Genomic DNA, 12,278 nt, shown 5'->3' with positions numbered 1-12,278 from the left:
TGGAAAGCTCTTCTCTTCGTAAGGATACACTTCTTTGGGGCGTCCTTTTTTGTCACCCTATTTTCTCTCTCTCTCTCTCTCTTTCTCGCTGTTTCCTTTTACCGAAAGCAGATGTTCAGTGAGTGCGCCAAACATTAACGAAGACATCATCATTTCGCTGATCACCATGATCAACTGGACATCGTCGTTGTCCAGGCGCTCGTTCCAAATCACTTACGCCAAAGTCGGGCGCAACCGCGCGAGACCAACGTGCGTCAATTTGCTTTAAGCGCACCGCAATTGGCCGCAATTGTCAAAGGGGGTGGTGGAGCACTCGACACGAGCCGCTCATCTGGAACGCGCCAGCTGGCACGAGTCCTTGCGCTGCGAGCGACCACATATCCTTCGTCGGTTCGTCCTCCCGTCCCGAGATGGGACGTTAATGGGCATGTACGGACACGTAAAGTGCGCGCGATGCAATCATTCAATGAGCACATTTATGCCCCTTGTTCTGGGGCCTCTTGGCCTCAGAATCGTGCACTATCTTCGCACTCTCCCCGGTGGCGCTCAAGCGATTCGACTTCGCTCGGAAAATTGGTTGGTTGCAATTTGATAATTACGCGCCGATAGGGCGAGGTCGAAACACAGCTTGACCCAGACACCCGGGAGACGCCTTGGCCTGTGTTCGATCGTATCGTGGCCGCTCGCGGATGGTTTATTAGCTCACTTAATCACTACTCACGCGTTCGCCGGATTCGCACTGCGAGGAGTCGCACAATGTTTCTTTGAGGAAACAGATCTTGAGCAAAAGGAGAGAAACTGCAGGTTCTGCGATGTGCACGAGTGGACCACCATAATTGGTGCTTTCTTGCCAGACTGGCCTGTTCATGGACGGTGGCCAGGTTTGTGGGTTTTTTTTTCCTTTTAGTCTTCCCCGACGTTATCGTCCTTACCAGCTGTGCTGTGCTGTGGATGAATGATGGCGCGAAAAGAAGGCGCGATTTCGGCGAGTGCGCTCCTTTCATTATGATTTTATGCAAAATTCATCACTTGCTACCCACACAGTATGGGACGGGGAATATGCAAATGATGAAAGATTTCCGCGGAATGGTGGTGGGTTTGCCAGTCGACAAGGTGTGGATTTGATGCTGCTAATGGTGGGTTATCACCCGTGTCGGCCAGTTTGGCCTATATTTGAGGGAACGTTTCGTGCTTCAAGCAATCGGATTTTACGGCCGGTGTGCAATTTGAATGGAATACAAATCCGGGGTTTAGTTTGGAAAATAGATCAAGCGTTGTCTAGTGTTTCTATTTTCTTTTTACAGTTTTTGGTAAATGTTGTATCGTAATGTTTCATAATCTTGCAAAAGAATATTGTTTAATTCCCCGCTTGTGTGTAGAATAAAAAGTTCTGTTTCATAGATGACGCATGCGCTTACATCAGAAGAACATTAAACAAAGAAAGATTAAAAGCAATTTCACTATCTTTAGTTCATTTTGTATGTTCCTCTTATGATTTTGTATTGAATAATGACAATTAATTTGAGGTTAAACTTATTTTAGAAAGGCCTTACTGAAGTTTCTGATTGGTTATTGTTAAGAATAGCATAGTGCATATCCCTTTACCTTTTATAGTGAAACGATTATATGAACAGAAACAGTCACTTCAGGTTAACAGGTTAAGAAAGAGTACAAAGAGATGGGAGACATGGGAGAGACTTTAAGAAATTCAGCCATTTTAGCCTCCGTGTATAAGAATACGATAAATCAACTAGATAATTCTTCATTCTTTATCTGGTTTGCCAATTTATAAACCATTAACCATTGCTCTTTTCTTCAGTTCCGTTGAAAGATCTACGATTAAGCATCACAATACTACTTATAGCCTAAAAAAACTCACAATTTCTTTTTATTTTTTGTTTCCAGAACAAATGCTACGCGAGTCATCGCACTCGACAGCAGCGTACATGCAGTCGAAAACCATGGCACATCCACTGTACAGCCAAACGCTCGAGCAACACCAGGCCCTGCTCAGTCAGTATCGGTACAGCATGGCCGCCGTTTCGCCGGACCATGCCAACAAACCGGTTGCTCATCCTCATCCGCATCACCCGCACCATCATCATTCTCACACCAACCATCACACTCATTCGCACCATCCTCACCAGTCACCGTACGGACCGGGACCTGGGCCACTCAATCAGTCCACAGCAGGAGCCATACCCGTTCAACGGACAGCTGCCATTAATATCATCCAGCATGAGGGTCATCTGACTTCATCGGGCAAATCCTCTGATCCACAGTTGGTCCAGCATCCAGCGCATGCCATTCACCATCAACAACCACTTGCTCCTGGTAAACCGTCCCCAGCAGTCAGCCTTCCGGATCTTAGCTCCCCAAAGGGGGCTGATTCCAAGAGTGAACCCTCGTCTTCGACTCGCTCTACACCTACGAGCACTCCAACGTCCTCTTCAGCTCCCGCCACCACCGGTACCGCCCAGATGCCACCGGGCTACCTTCCGAAGCACTGGATCTGGAACACCAGCCTGTTTTACGCCGCCAATCGGGGTGTCCCCGTGACTGGAAGCGGTACCGATGCGTCATCGATGGCGGCAGCGACGGCAGCGGCAGCGGCTGCAGCGGCCGCAGCAGCCGCAGCTTTCCCTCATGGCTACTTCACCTACGGCAATCCATTCGGTACGAGTGGAAACTTTGCCGCCCATATGGAGGCCGGTAGACTGAGGAGCGATACTACTGCCTCGAATGCATCCTCCTCGCCCGTTCAGATCACTGACGTGAACAGTGACGACTCCTCCGACAACCATGATGATCTTCGGGTAGGTTCAAGTCAACTGAAGACTGAGGAATTGGTCTGCAATCGGACCTAGTTGGTGCTGGGATATTAACTATATTTTCCATTTTCCACTTCCCACAGACCGCCATGTCGAAGAAGCGCAATCCGTACTCCATCGAGGAACTGCTGAAGAAGCCCGAGAGCAAGAAGCAAAAGATGGAGGGCGTAACCATCACCTGTGTTACTGGCCCGGCGAATAAAGGCTCGGCGGGACTGCTCGACGACAAGTACTATCCATCCTCTCCGTCCATTTCACCGACCAAGTCCTGCGCTTCTCCACCGATTTTGAGCGTGCCGGTGGGACCGGGACTGGGCAAATCGTCGACCAATTGTCGATCTTCAGCTTCGCCCTGTTCCGTCGGTGAAGAATCGGAAGCGACCAGCATCGTTTCGGCCGTCGTTCGCTCCAAAATCAACGATACCAGCGATACCAACATCAATATCGAAATTTGTGATTAAATCTCTGTTCGACCAGCTTAAGCTGAATGTGGTCGAAATACCACATGTAAATATATGGTAGCGTGCGGCGGAGTTCGTAGTTCGTCGTGTTCTGTTGATAGACCTAGCCTTTCGGACGGTGTAGATCAGAGAGCTGGTAATAGGTGACGCGTCACAATAGAGGAGAGCATATGCTAGGTTATATGTCGATTGAATAGAATGTAAGCGTATTTATTGATCTTCTAGAAGCCGTACTATTTGTTTTGTTTTATCAGCAAACAAAATGCCTCTTAAGAAATGGGTGAGAGCAGCTGAACAAAAAGTCGTAATCAACGCTCAAAAGGACTCTACTGTAAAGAATAGCGAAGTAATAAACTAAATGTGGAAAGCAATTAATGGTTTGTGTCTATTACTGCAACAGAGCGAGTTTAAACGCCGATATTTATCACCAGTGCGTAGAATGTCTCTTCATTTTACAGATGAAATCTTTTGAAAAATTTAATAATTTCTCGAATCGTTTACCCTTTTTGCCAACTTTACATTTCTGGCTTCAGCTATCTCATTTTTCTTACTCAGTTTGTTCGTCTTCGTTGAGCATTTGCACAAGACACTAGAGTTCCTTTGAAAATGATCAATTTCGATGTACGACGATACGTCATCTAGATAAGCCTTTTGTTTTCGAATCAGAATAATGATTTCCTAACATCAATACTAACGGCCATGAGTATAAAAATTCAATGTTTTCAGCAAGCTGAAACGATAAGTTAAAATTCGTAGTTCGAATATCGACTCTCTCATTGCGTTTAGAGTTTTTTGGAAATCACTAAACTGATTGATTGCCCATGCTCAGGGATGAAATGCTTTGATTGAATACATTATCTGATACATCATTATTTAAATGGTTTTAATTGAGAATACGCGCGATATTGATTGAAATCCGTTTGAAAAGGAATCACAATGAATTGCATACTACTAATCTTGACCATTAACATGGAGAAAATACCACCTTACTGATTCCTCAATGATTTGCCTCTTTGACATTTAAATCGCTTGCAAGGTGTTAGTAATGCTAGTCAACCTAGATTCAGAAAAGACCCGTTTGCGTATTCGGGGTCAAGAGTTGTTAAATTCTGATGTACGGTTTTTTTGCCAACGCTCGTCATTTCCATGTATTCTGCAGGATTTGCTGCCAGCCCTAGTGAAATTGCAATAAGGCATTTGTTGATTATCGTGACATTATGCAGCGAAACTATGCACTGATTTTCTATTACTTACCTGGCACCAGGGGAGCAACCGCTTCTGGCAGCTTGAAACAGGAGACGTATTCCCTGTCGCATGGATCTATTCGAATGGCGTTCATTGCTAGATACGGTTCGTTCAGGGCCAGGTAATACTACAAACAATCAAAATTTCCAAGGAGATGTATTGAATACTTCATATAGGGATTCCGAACGATTAATCGACACTGGTACTTACATCCTGCGTTTCCTGGACCAGCATAGCACTGAAGTGACTTCTGAGTTCTATAAATGAGGGTCGTGAGTCTGGTCTCACCTTCCAGTAACTCAGCATAATGTCATAAATATCCTGATTTGAATATGCCGGGCATTCCATTCGAAATCCATCCCGCAGCATTTTGTAGAAATCTGAGTTGACTTCTATTCCAGGATATGGTACCATGCCCAGTGAGAACAGCTCCCACAGCAAGATACCATATGCCCAAACGTCTGAATAGGTGCTAAATAGGCCATCGCTGAAGCATTCAAGTGCAAGCCACCGCACAGGAAGGGGTGACTTACTATTTTTCTTGTATTTATCACCGTTGTACAAAGAACGTGATAATCCAAAGTCGCAGATCTTCGCTACATTATCCTTACTTAGGAGAACATTTCTGGCAGCCAAATCTCCATGCAGTACTTTGCGTGATGCCAGATAGTCCATTCCGGTGGCGATTTGGAATGCCCAGCAGATGAGATCGGTGGTGCTGATGGTTCTGTCACTATCCGATGACTCTGTACGGGAGGTGTATGATGTTGATGGCTGAAAACCTATTTCACTGCCACTGATAGACAAAAATAATGAATGAAGATGAATGATAATCTATTATTTTACAATGTTTTACAATCGTTATTGATGTATCGTGTGTAAGGTAAGCTTCTTAAGCGACCTACCACAATATAAGTCAGCTAGCTTTGCGAGCAATGATCGCTAGTTTACTTACCTATGACTTTGTTGATTTATTTCGTCAATAAAACAATCCCGATTGTTACGGAGGAAATTCAGTAAATTTCCAAACGGACAGTATTCTACAATCACCATTAGCTCACCTGAAATGATACATACCACCAAACATTTGATAACGTGTTGCGTTGTGAAAATGATGCCTACAGTTTGTAACTTACGATTTCCGATGTTTTTGGTAACAGCGCCAAGCAGATTGACCACGTTTAGGTGCTGCCCTAAATGGATCATCATTTTAAGTTCTGCGACGAGTGCTTGTATAGCTTCGATATCATATTTTATCTTCGCCATTTTCACCGCAACTATAGTTTCCGCTTCATGCACGGCAATACCGAAGGCTGTTCCTTTCACAACAACTCCGAACGCACCCTGCCCTAAATGCTCGTGAAGGATGAGCTTTTCTTTAGGAAATTCATATTCTATGTTATAGGGTAGTCGATCTGTCTGCTCGTTTAGTGTCCTTGTAGGGCTGTAACTGTCCAGATCACCATTCAGCATTGTGGCTAATTCCTCTGCTTGCAATGCTCGCACTTGTTTCCTCTTCTTATAATAGAGTAACGAAAATACGGCATAGGCACCCAAAAACAGTACCATCATTGATATCATGATGATAATGAAAATATGCATCGGTTTCATGTCAACTAGAAGCGAATGAAAGAACAAAAAGGTGTAGTTTAGGCATACGGATAATGAAGTTTAATCCGCACAATCCTCATTAGAAGAATCGAATACGCAAGTGTCGTTTAAGTTTTACTACTTACGTACAAAATTAACTTCAATCATATCACTAGTTGAACCAGAACTGCAGTTTAATCTTACGACATTGTCTTTGAAATTCCCAGCATTCAAAGTGAATCCCTTTTCCGGGTGATAATCTTTTTGGCGGAACTAGAAAAGGAAGAAATTGCGCAGAGTGTGTAACATGCTTCCCAGTCCTTGGTGAAGTGTTTAATTAGATATTAATAGATCACTTATGCTACTGGAGTTCTCACAGGAGATCGTATTATCAAGTATTTACCCCATCCACAGGATTATACAGTAGCACCTTCAAATCCGGGTGTGATGGCTTACAGGCCACAACGAAGTCATCGTATCCATCTATCTTCAAAACCTTATTTAGCAGTGGTACAACTGGATGAACAGTGTCATTTACATACACATATATGCTAGTGTTTAATGGGAATTCCTTATGAACACAGTAATATCGCCCCACTTTCCATGCAGATGCGTTATTAATAGTAAGAATCGCTCCATATAGTTTTTTCTGAATCATTTGTGAGATACTCTACGGAGTTAACATCATTGGAATTCTGCAAAATGTATTAGTTAGAAGTAATCATTATTCCACCATCTCCCTCTCCTCAGCGACCTTACCAACTCACGCCAAATCCAAATGATGGGTCTATTAGATTTGCACGAAACATTGAATTCTTCTTTGTACGGTATTTCCACAGATTCATTTGAGTACTCGATTTGCGGAGTAGTTAATGTCGTATTATGTAGCTTTTCATCATCTGAGAATATACAACACGAAACAGGATTTTCAATAATTGACCGGTTTAATTTACAAAAATTGTAGAAAGATTCTTTTGCTGAAAGATGGTTAAACAATGGTTGCCCCTTGAGCATCAGTCAAATGTGATAGACATTTCGGGTGATTTCTGTTAGACAGACAAGCATTAATCTTCTATATTGTTGCTATGCTATTAAAGTACTCTAGACCGCAATATATTTTTTTGTTTTGATAAAGAAAGACAGAAAATAATTAAATTAAAATTAAATTTTCGTGAGTTAGTTTTTCCATGTCGTAAAAAATAAATTCGCGGTAGAGAAAGCAGCCACGAGTGTTACAACTCCTAAACTAGCGCTACTTCAAACCAATTAATCAATTAATAAAATGTTCCGAAAATGTAAAAGAGACAAGTATATCAGGAAATAGACAGATAAAACGATTAGTTTAAAAAAAGGAAAAGGTATATCCTTTATGTTCCATAATTATGCCATGCAATCTGCAAGTTATTATTTACAACTTATTATTCAATTATTGACAAGAGCAAAAAAGCACTCTATGATTAGTTTAATTCTACTTACAATTCAATCGAGCTGTAAACTTTTCTCTTTCGAGTCCAGCTTCACAAATAAACTGCAGGGTTTTAATCTTGAAGGTATCAGCTTTTACAGTGAAGCCCTTCTCCGGATCATAATGCATAAGGCATATCTAGGGAAATAAGATATTATTTATCACGCATTGCACGCTTTTCATTAGCGGAAGAGAACTTAGAAAATTGATCCCACGAGATCACTAAGATTCTCGAGGGTAAGCCATCATACGAAGTACTTACCCCATCGATAGGATTGCACAGTTTCACTTTCACATTCGGGTATGATGGTTTACAGGGAACAACGATGTCATCGTAAAGATTTATGGCAAACGTCTTATTTGACACTGGTACTATCGGATTTACAGAGTCTCGAACGTACACATATATGCTAGAGTTTGATGCTTCTGGTTCGTCTTGAAAATATTCTGCTAGGTTATAATTAATATTCTTATATAGACAGTAATATCGTCCAACATTATGCGCAGATGCATCAGTAATTGTGAGAATCGCTCCATACACAGTTTGATTATCGTCGGTAGCATATTCAATACATTCAAAATCATTGGAATTCTGTAAGACCGTTCGTCGAATCGATATCAATTATACTGCTGCTATCAACAAATCCACTAGAGTCTTACCCTCTCAAACCAAGGATCATACCAAATCCAACGGATGGGCCTGTTGGACTTACAGGAGATATTTAAGTCACTTCTAAGCAATATTTCCACAGAATCAGTATGATTCTCGATCTTTGGTTTGACAAATCTCGTGTAATTAGCTCCACCAGTGGCTAAAAAAGAACAATATGCCCAAATGGACATGACATCGAGGCGAATAGATGGCTAGCAAGCGAATTGCGATATTTTGCTCGCAAATCGCAAAGTTTCTTGCAAATCATAGATTTAATATTCTGTGATCAGTTCAATATTTATATATAATTATGTGGCACTTACCATTGAATTTGACGATAAATTTCTTGTCACTGTATTCTGCTTCACAGGTGTACTCTAGAATCCTCATTTTTAAAATATTATCATTTAATATGAAGCCCTTTTCTGGATCATATTCAGTAAGACAGACCTAGATTAGCACAAACATATTGATGAGAATATAACATGTCCTCCACTAGCAGATTAAATTCTTCACAACAAAGATATAACATTGTCGAAAAAGAACATACCGTGTGCATAGGATTGCACAGTTTCACCTTGACATCAGGGTGTGATGGCTTACAGGGAATAATGAAGTCATCATCTCCAGGTGTAATAAAAACTTCGTTTGGAATAGGTACAATCGTATGATCAGTGTCGTTGACGTACAAATATAGACTATCGTTTGATCTTTCCTGATGCATTTCTTGCACATTTTCTGTTGTGTTATAACTGGTATCCTTATCCACACAGTAATATCGCCCAACATCCCATGCAGATGCATTGGTGATGATAAGAATCGCTCCATACCCATTTTGAGAATCGGCTGTAGCATATTGAATGCTTTTAACATGATTGGATTTCCGAAAAATTAATTAGCTTCAACATATTTATTCTGTTTAAAGATCTAAAGGTCATCTTACGCGCTCCAGCCAGGAGTCTCGCCGAATCCAACGCATGGGCCTATTTGATTTACAGGAAACATTCCAACCATCTGTAGAAGGTATTACCACACTTTTGGCTGAGTATTCAATCTGTGGTTTGCCAAATGGCATCACATCTGCATTGTCATGAGCTGGAAATAGAGGAATCGATTGTACTACACAGCGAATGCTAAAACCGAAGGACTAGGAGTAAACCAAAAGAGCAAAATTAACAAGTTGGTTAATTAATTTGTAAGAAATCTTAGGAAGAATGGCAAAGAAGCAAAGGAATAAATCTTAATTAAAATACGCTCATGGGAAAAAATGATGTTGATAAAATGTATGCATGATGCATTTGAGTGTCACCATGTGCGTAACAAATAAATAAAAAGTGAAATAAATTTCAGTCTACCTTTAAATCGGGCTGTAAGCTTTTTAGTAGAGTAGTCAGATTTACAGTTAAATTCTAAGGTTCTAATATTGAAGCTTTCAGCTTTTACAGTGAAGCCCTTCTTCGGATCATGTTCTATAAGACAGACCTGGGGAATAAAGACAACATTTATCAAGACATTATTGGTAAGACTGTCTAAGAAGTCCGACCACGGCCTGTATGATGAGGTACTTACTTCATCTACAGGACTACAAAGCTTCATCTTCACATTCGGATGTGATGGTTTACAGGGTACAATGAAATCTTCGTATTGATCAATTGTAAAATAATCTTTCGATCCAGACACAATCGATTGAACAATGTCCTTTACATACACATACATGCTTGTACTCGTTCCTTCCATATACTTTTCATTGAAATTTTCGGTTAGGTTGTAACTGGTATCGTTAACAATACAGTAATATCGCCCAACATTTCGTGCAGTGGCATTGGTGATTATAAGAAACGCACCATATACTCTATGAAAATTGTCTGTAGCATAATCAACGCTTTTAATATCGGAATACTGAAATATTGTACATTTAATTGAGCAAAATCATAAGGTCACGGGCAAAAGCTTGATGAGACCTTACCGTCTCGAGCCAAGGATCATACCAAATCCAACGGATGGGTCTATTACACATGCATGATACTCTCAGGTCTGATCTGTACGGTATTATCACAGTTTCAGTGTGGTTAACAATCTGTGGTTTAGGAACTGCCATATCATCTGCTTTGCCATCGACTGAAAATAGAGAAATCGGTTACTAAATGACTTGGATAAGGGTGTTGAGGTATTTTTTTAATTTTTATTGATTACAATTTTTCATGAAAGATGATTCTTTCAACAGTATTGTGTAATTTTTTTGAATCAATCGAAAAAAACTGACAAATATGTATTTTTCTAACTGTCGCGCCTCATGTGACCTGCCTTTCTAAATTTGATGCCATGGACGTAAGTTTATGAAATATTTTCTCCTCAATAGGACCAAATTTTCTTCAAAAGTTGTAGTTTATTATGGCGTGTGCAAATATATATATAGGTTAATACTTTGCCAAAAACAAATCGTCAAAAATGAACGGCGAATCAAAAGACTTGCCCGTTTAAGCGACGAACTCGGTTCGACAAATCCGTCACCGTTTTCAAAGACGGTGTCCATCATACCGTAAAACCTACTGCACCGCATCTTGTGAAATTTTTAACACTATACCTGGATACTATTTTCCATGTATGCCCGTAGAGTTTTCATAAATATCGCTCGCTCGCTGAAAAACCGCGCTCACGACTTGGCCGGGCTACTCGATAGAGGTTTGCTGGCGCCGTGTGTTTCTCCTCTGCTCCTCCTGCCATTCTGAGCAAGCGCGTGTCATCGTAGCTTTCGCGAAGTTGCTAACAGTCTCAAATGCCACGGGGGTTACGCACATTGTCCATTGTGTCCATCTGCCATTTATCTATACTATCACGCCGACTGCTGCTGTGGAGATCGTACGGAAAGCGCACGTTATTCTGAAAAGAGTTAGCCGGTACACCCTACCAAGGACATCGCAGTTTTTCCCTATCTCCAATGCTACATAGCATGACAAAAATTATGTAATACAGTGGTCGGCATAAGTAAAAGCCCACCTCCATGGTCCACCACATTTTCGTCCGTAAATTGGACATTTTCGGTCACAAAGGCCATGTAATTTTTTTGCTAGAAGCTCTAACTTTCTTCTTTCCAAATCACTTGCTTGATAGGTTTGATAATCGTTTTTTGAAAATTCATTAAGTGCGAGATAGTTGAGTATGATTGTGACAAAAGTAAAAGCCAACTTTGCAATAAATATTATTAGGACTCCGAGCCCTGTGGTTACTGTATCTTTAATAGGGCTTTTATTTACGTCTGTTTTAATGTTTTACGTGCCCTCCATTATTGTTTACACATGTTAAATCCACTTATCCTAGCATCTCCAGTAGAAAGTCGATTGTGCGCGGGTTTTTGCACATGGTACGGGTGTATCAACGGACACCAGACCCTATGGTCATCAGTAAACTGCTGGTTAATCATGGTTTGAACCAAGTACTTCAATATATATAATCAGAAAAATTCTCATCAATCGGAGGACAGTTCATGACATGCTAATTAATCACCAATGTTCTAGATCAGTAGCTTACAGTTTCCATTTCGGACGGTCTCGGAAGTTACGGCCCCTGGGAAGCAAAACAATTGTGAAGCGAAGGAAGCGAGGAAAGCGGGGCCGTATTTAGCGAATAATGATACGGGCTCGCCCCGACTTAACGAGAAAAACGGTCTCGGAAGACGGATGATTGGAAAAATGTAAAAATATCTACAGAGATGAAGAAATCATCGAAACTAATTATCTATTCAATCGAAGCGAAGTATGCCACGGAAGATCAGCTCCACATGAGTGCAGGAGTGGATATGCTAAAAGACTTCCGTTTAATCCAAAATTGAGCTGAATCCTTTTCATTTCACCCGGAAATATGTTTTCAAGCTTAAAGAAGGCTTGGGAAGTAGTTTATTGATTTTAGAATCATCAATTAAGGCATTTCATGCAATACGTCGATAGAAAGTTTGATGAAAAGCAAACCATGCTGTGCCATACCGTCAGTTGCAGGTCACAATGAGGCACGGTGAGGATATGGAGCTGTTTTTCAGT

At 41.1% G+C, this 12,278-nt stretch overlaps 2 protein-coding genes across 2 annotated transcripts in view; one reads left to right on the top strand and one right to left on the bottom strand.

Moving 5' to 3' along the window:
• Positions 1-3,292, top strand: part of LOC126575830 (paired box pox-neuro protein) — a 59,142-nt gene extending 55,850 nt beyond the window's left edge. The window contains exons 5-6 of the mRNA XM_050236760.1: positions 1,906-2,816; positions 2,915-3,292. Coding sequence (XP_050092717.1) covers positions 1,906-2,816; positions 2,915-3,292 — 1,289 coding nt within the window. The remainder of the gene's footprint in view (positions 1-1,905; positions 2,817-2,914) is intronic.
• Positions 3,293-4,344: 1,052 nt separating this feature from the next.
• LOC126575823 (vascular endothelial growth factor receptor kdr-like) lies at positions 4,345-9,960 on the bottom strand. The gene is given in 6 exon segments (XM_050236749.1): positions 4,345-4,349; positions 4,547-4,664; positions 4,748-5,598; positions 5,674-6,153; positions 9,645-9,726; positions 9,814-9,960. Coding segments are annotated over 6 exon segments (1,683 nt in total).
• Positions 9,961-12,278: the final 2,318 nt, after the last annotated feature.

This window comes from Anopheles aquasalis, chromosome 2 (assembly GCF_943734665.1).
Source record: "Anopheles aquasalis chromosome 2, idAnoAquaMG_Q_19, whole genome shotgun sequence".
Classification (NCBI taxonomy): domain Eukaryota; kingdom Metazoa; phylum Arthropoda; class Insecta; order Diptera; family Culicidae; genus Anopheles; species Anopheles aquasalis.
Note: the sequence above shows the minus strand (reverse complement) of the source record. Positions and strands in the feature narration are given on the sequence as shown.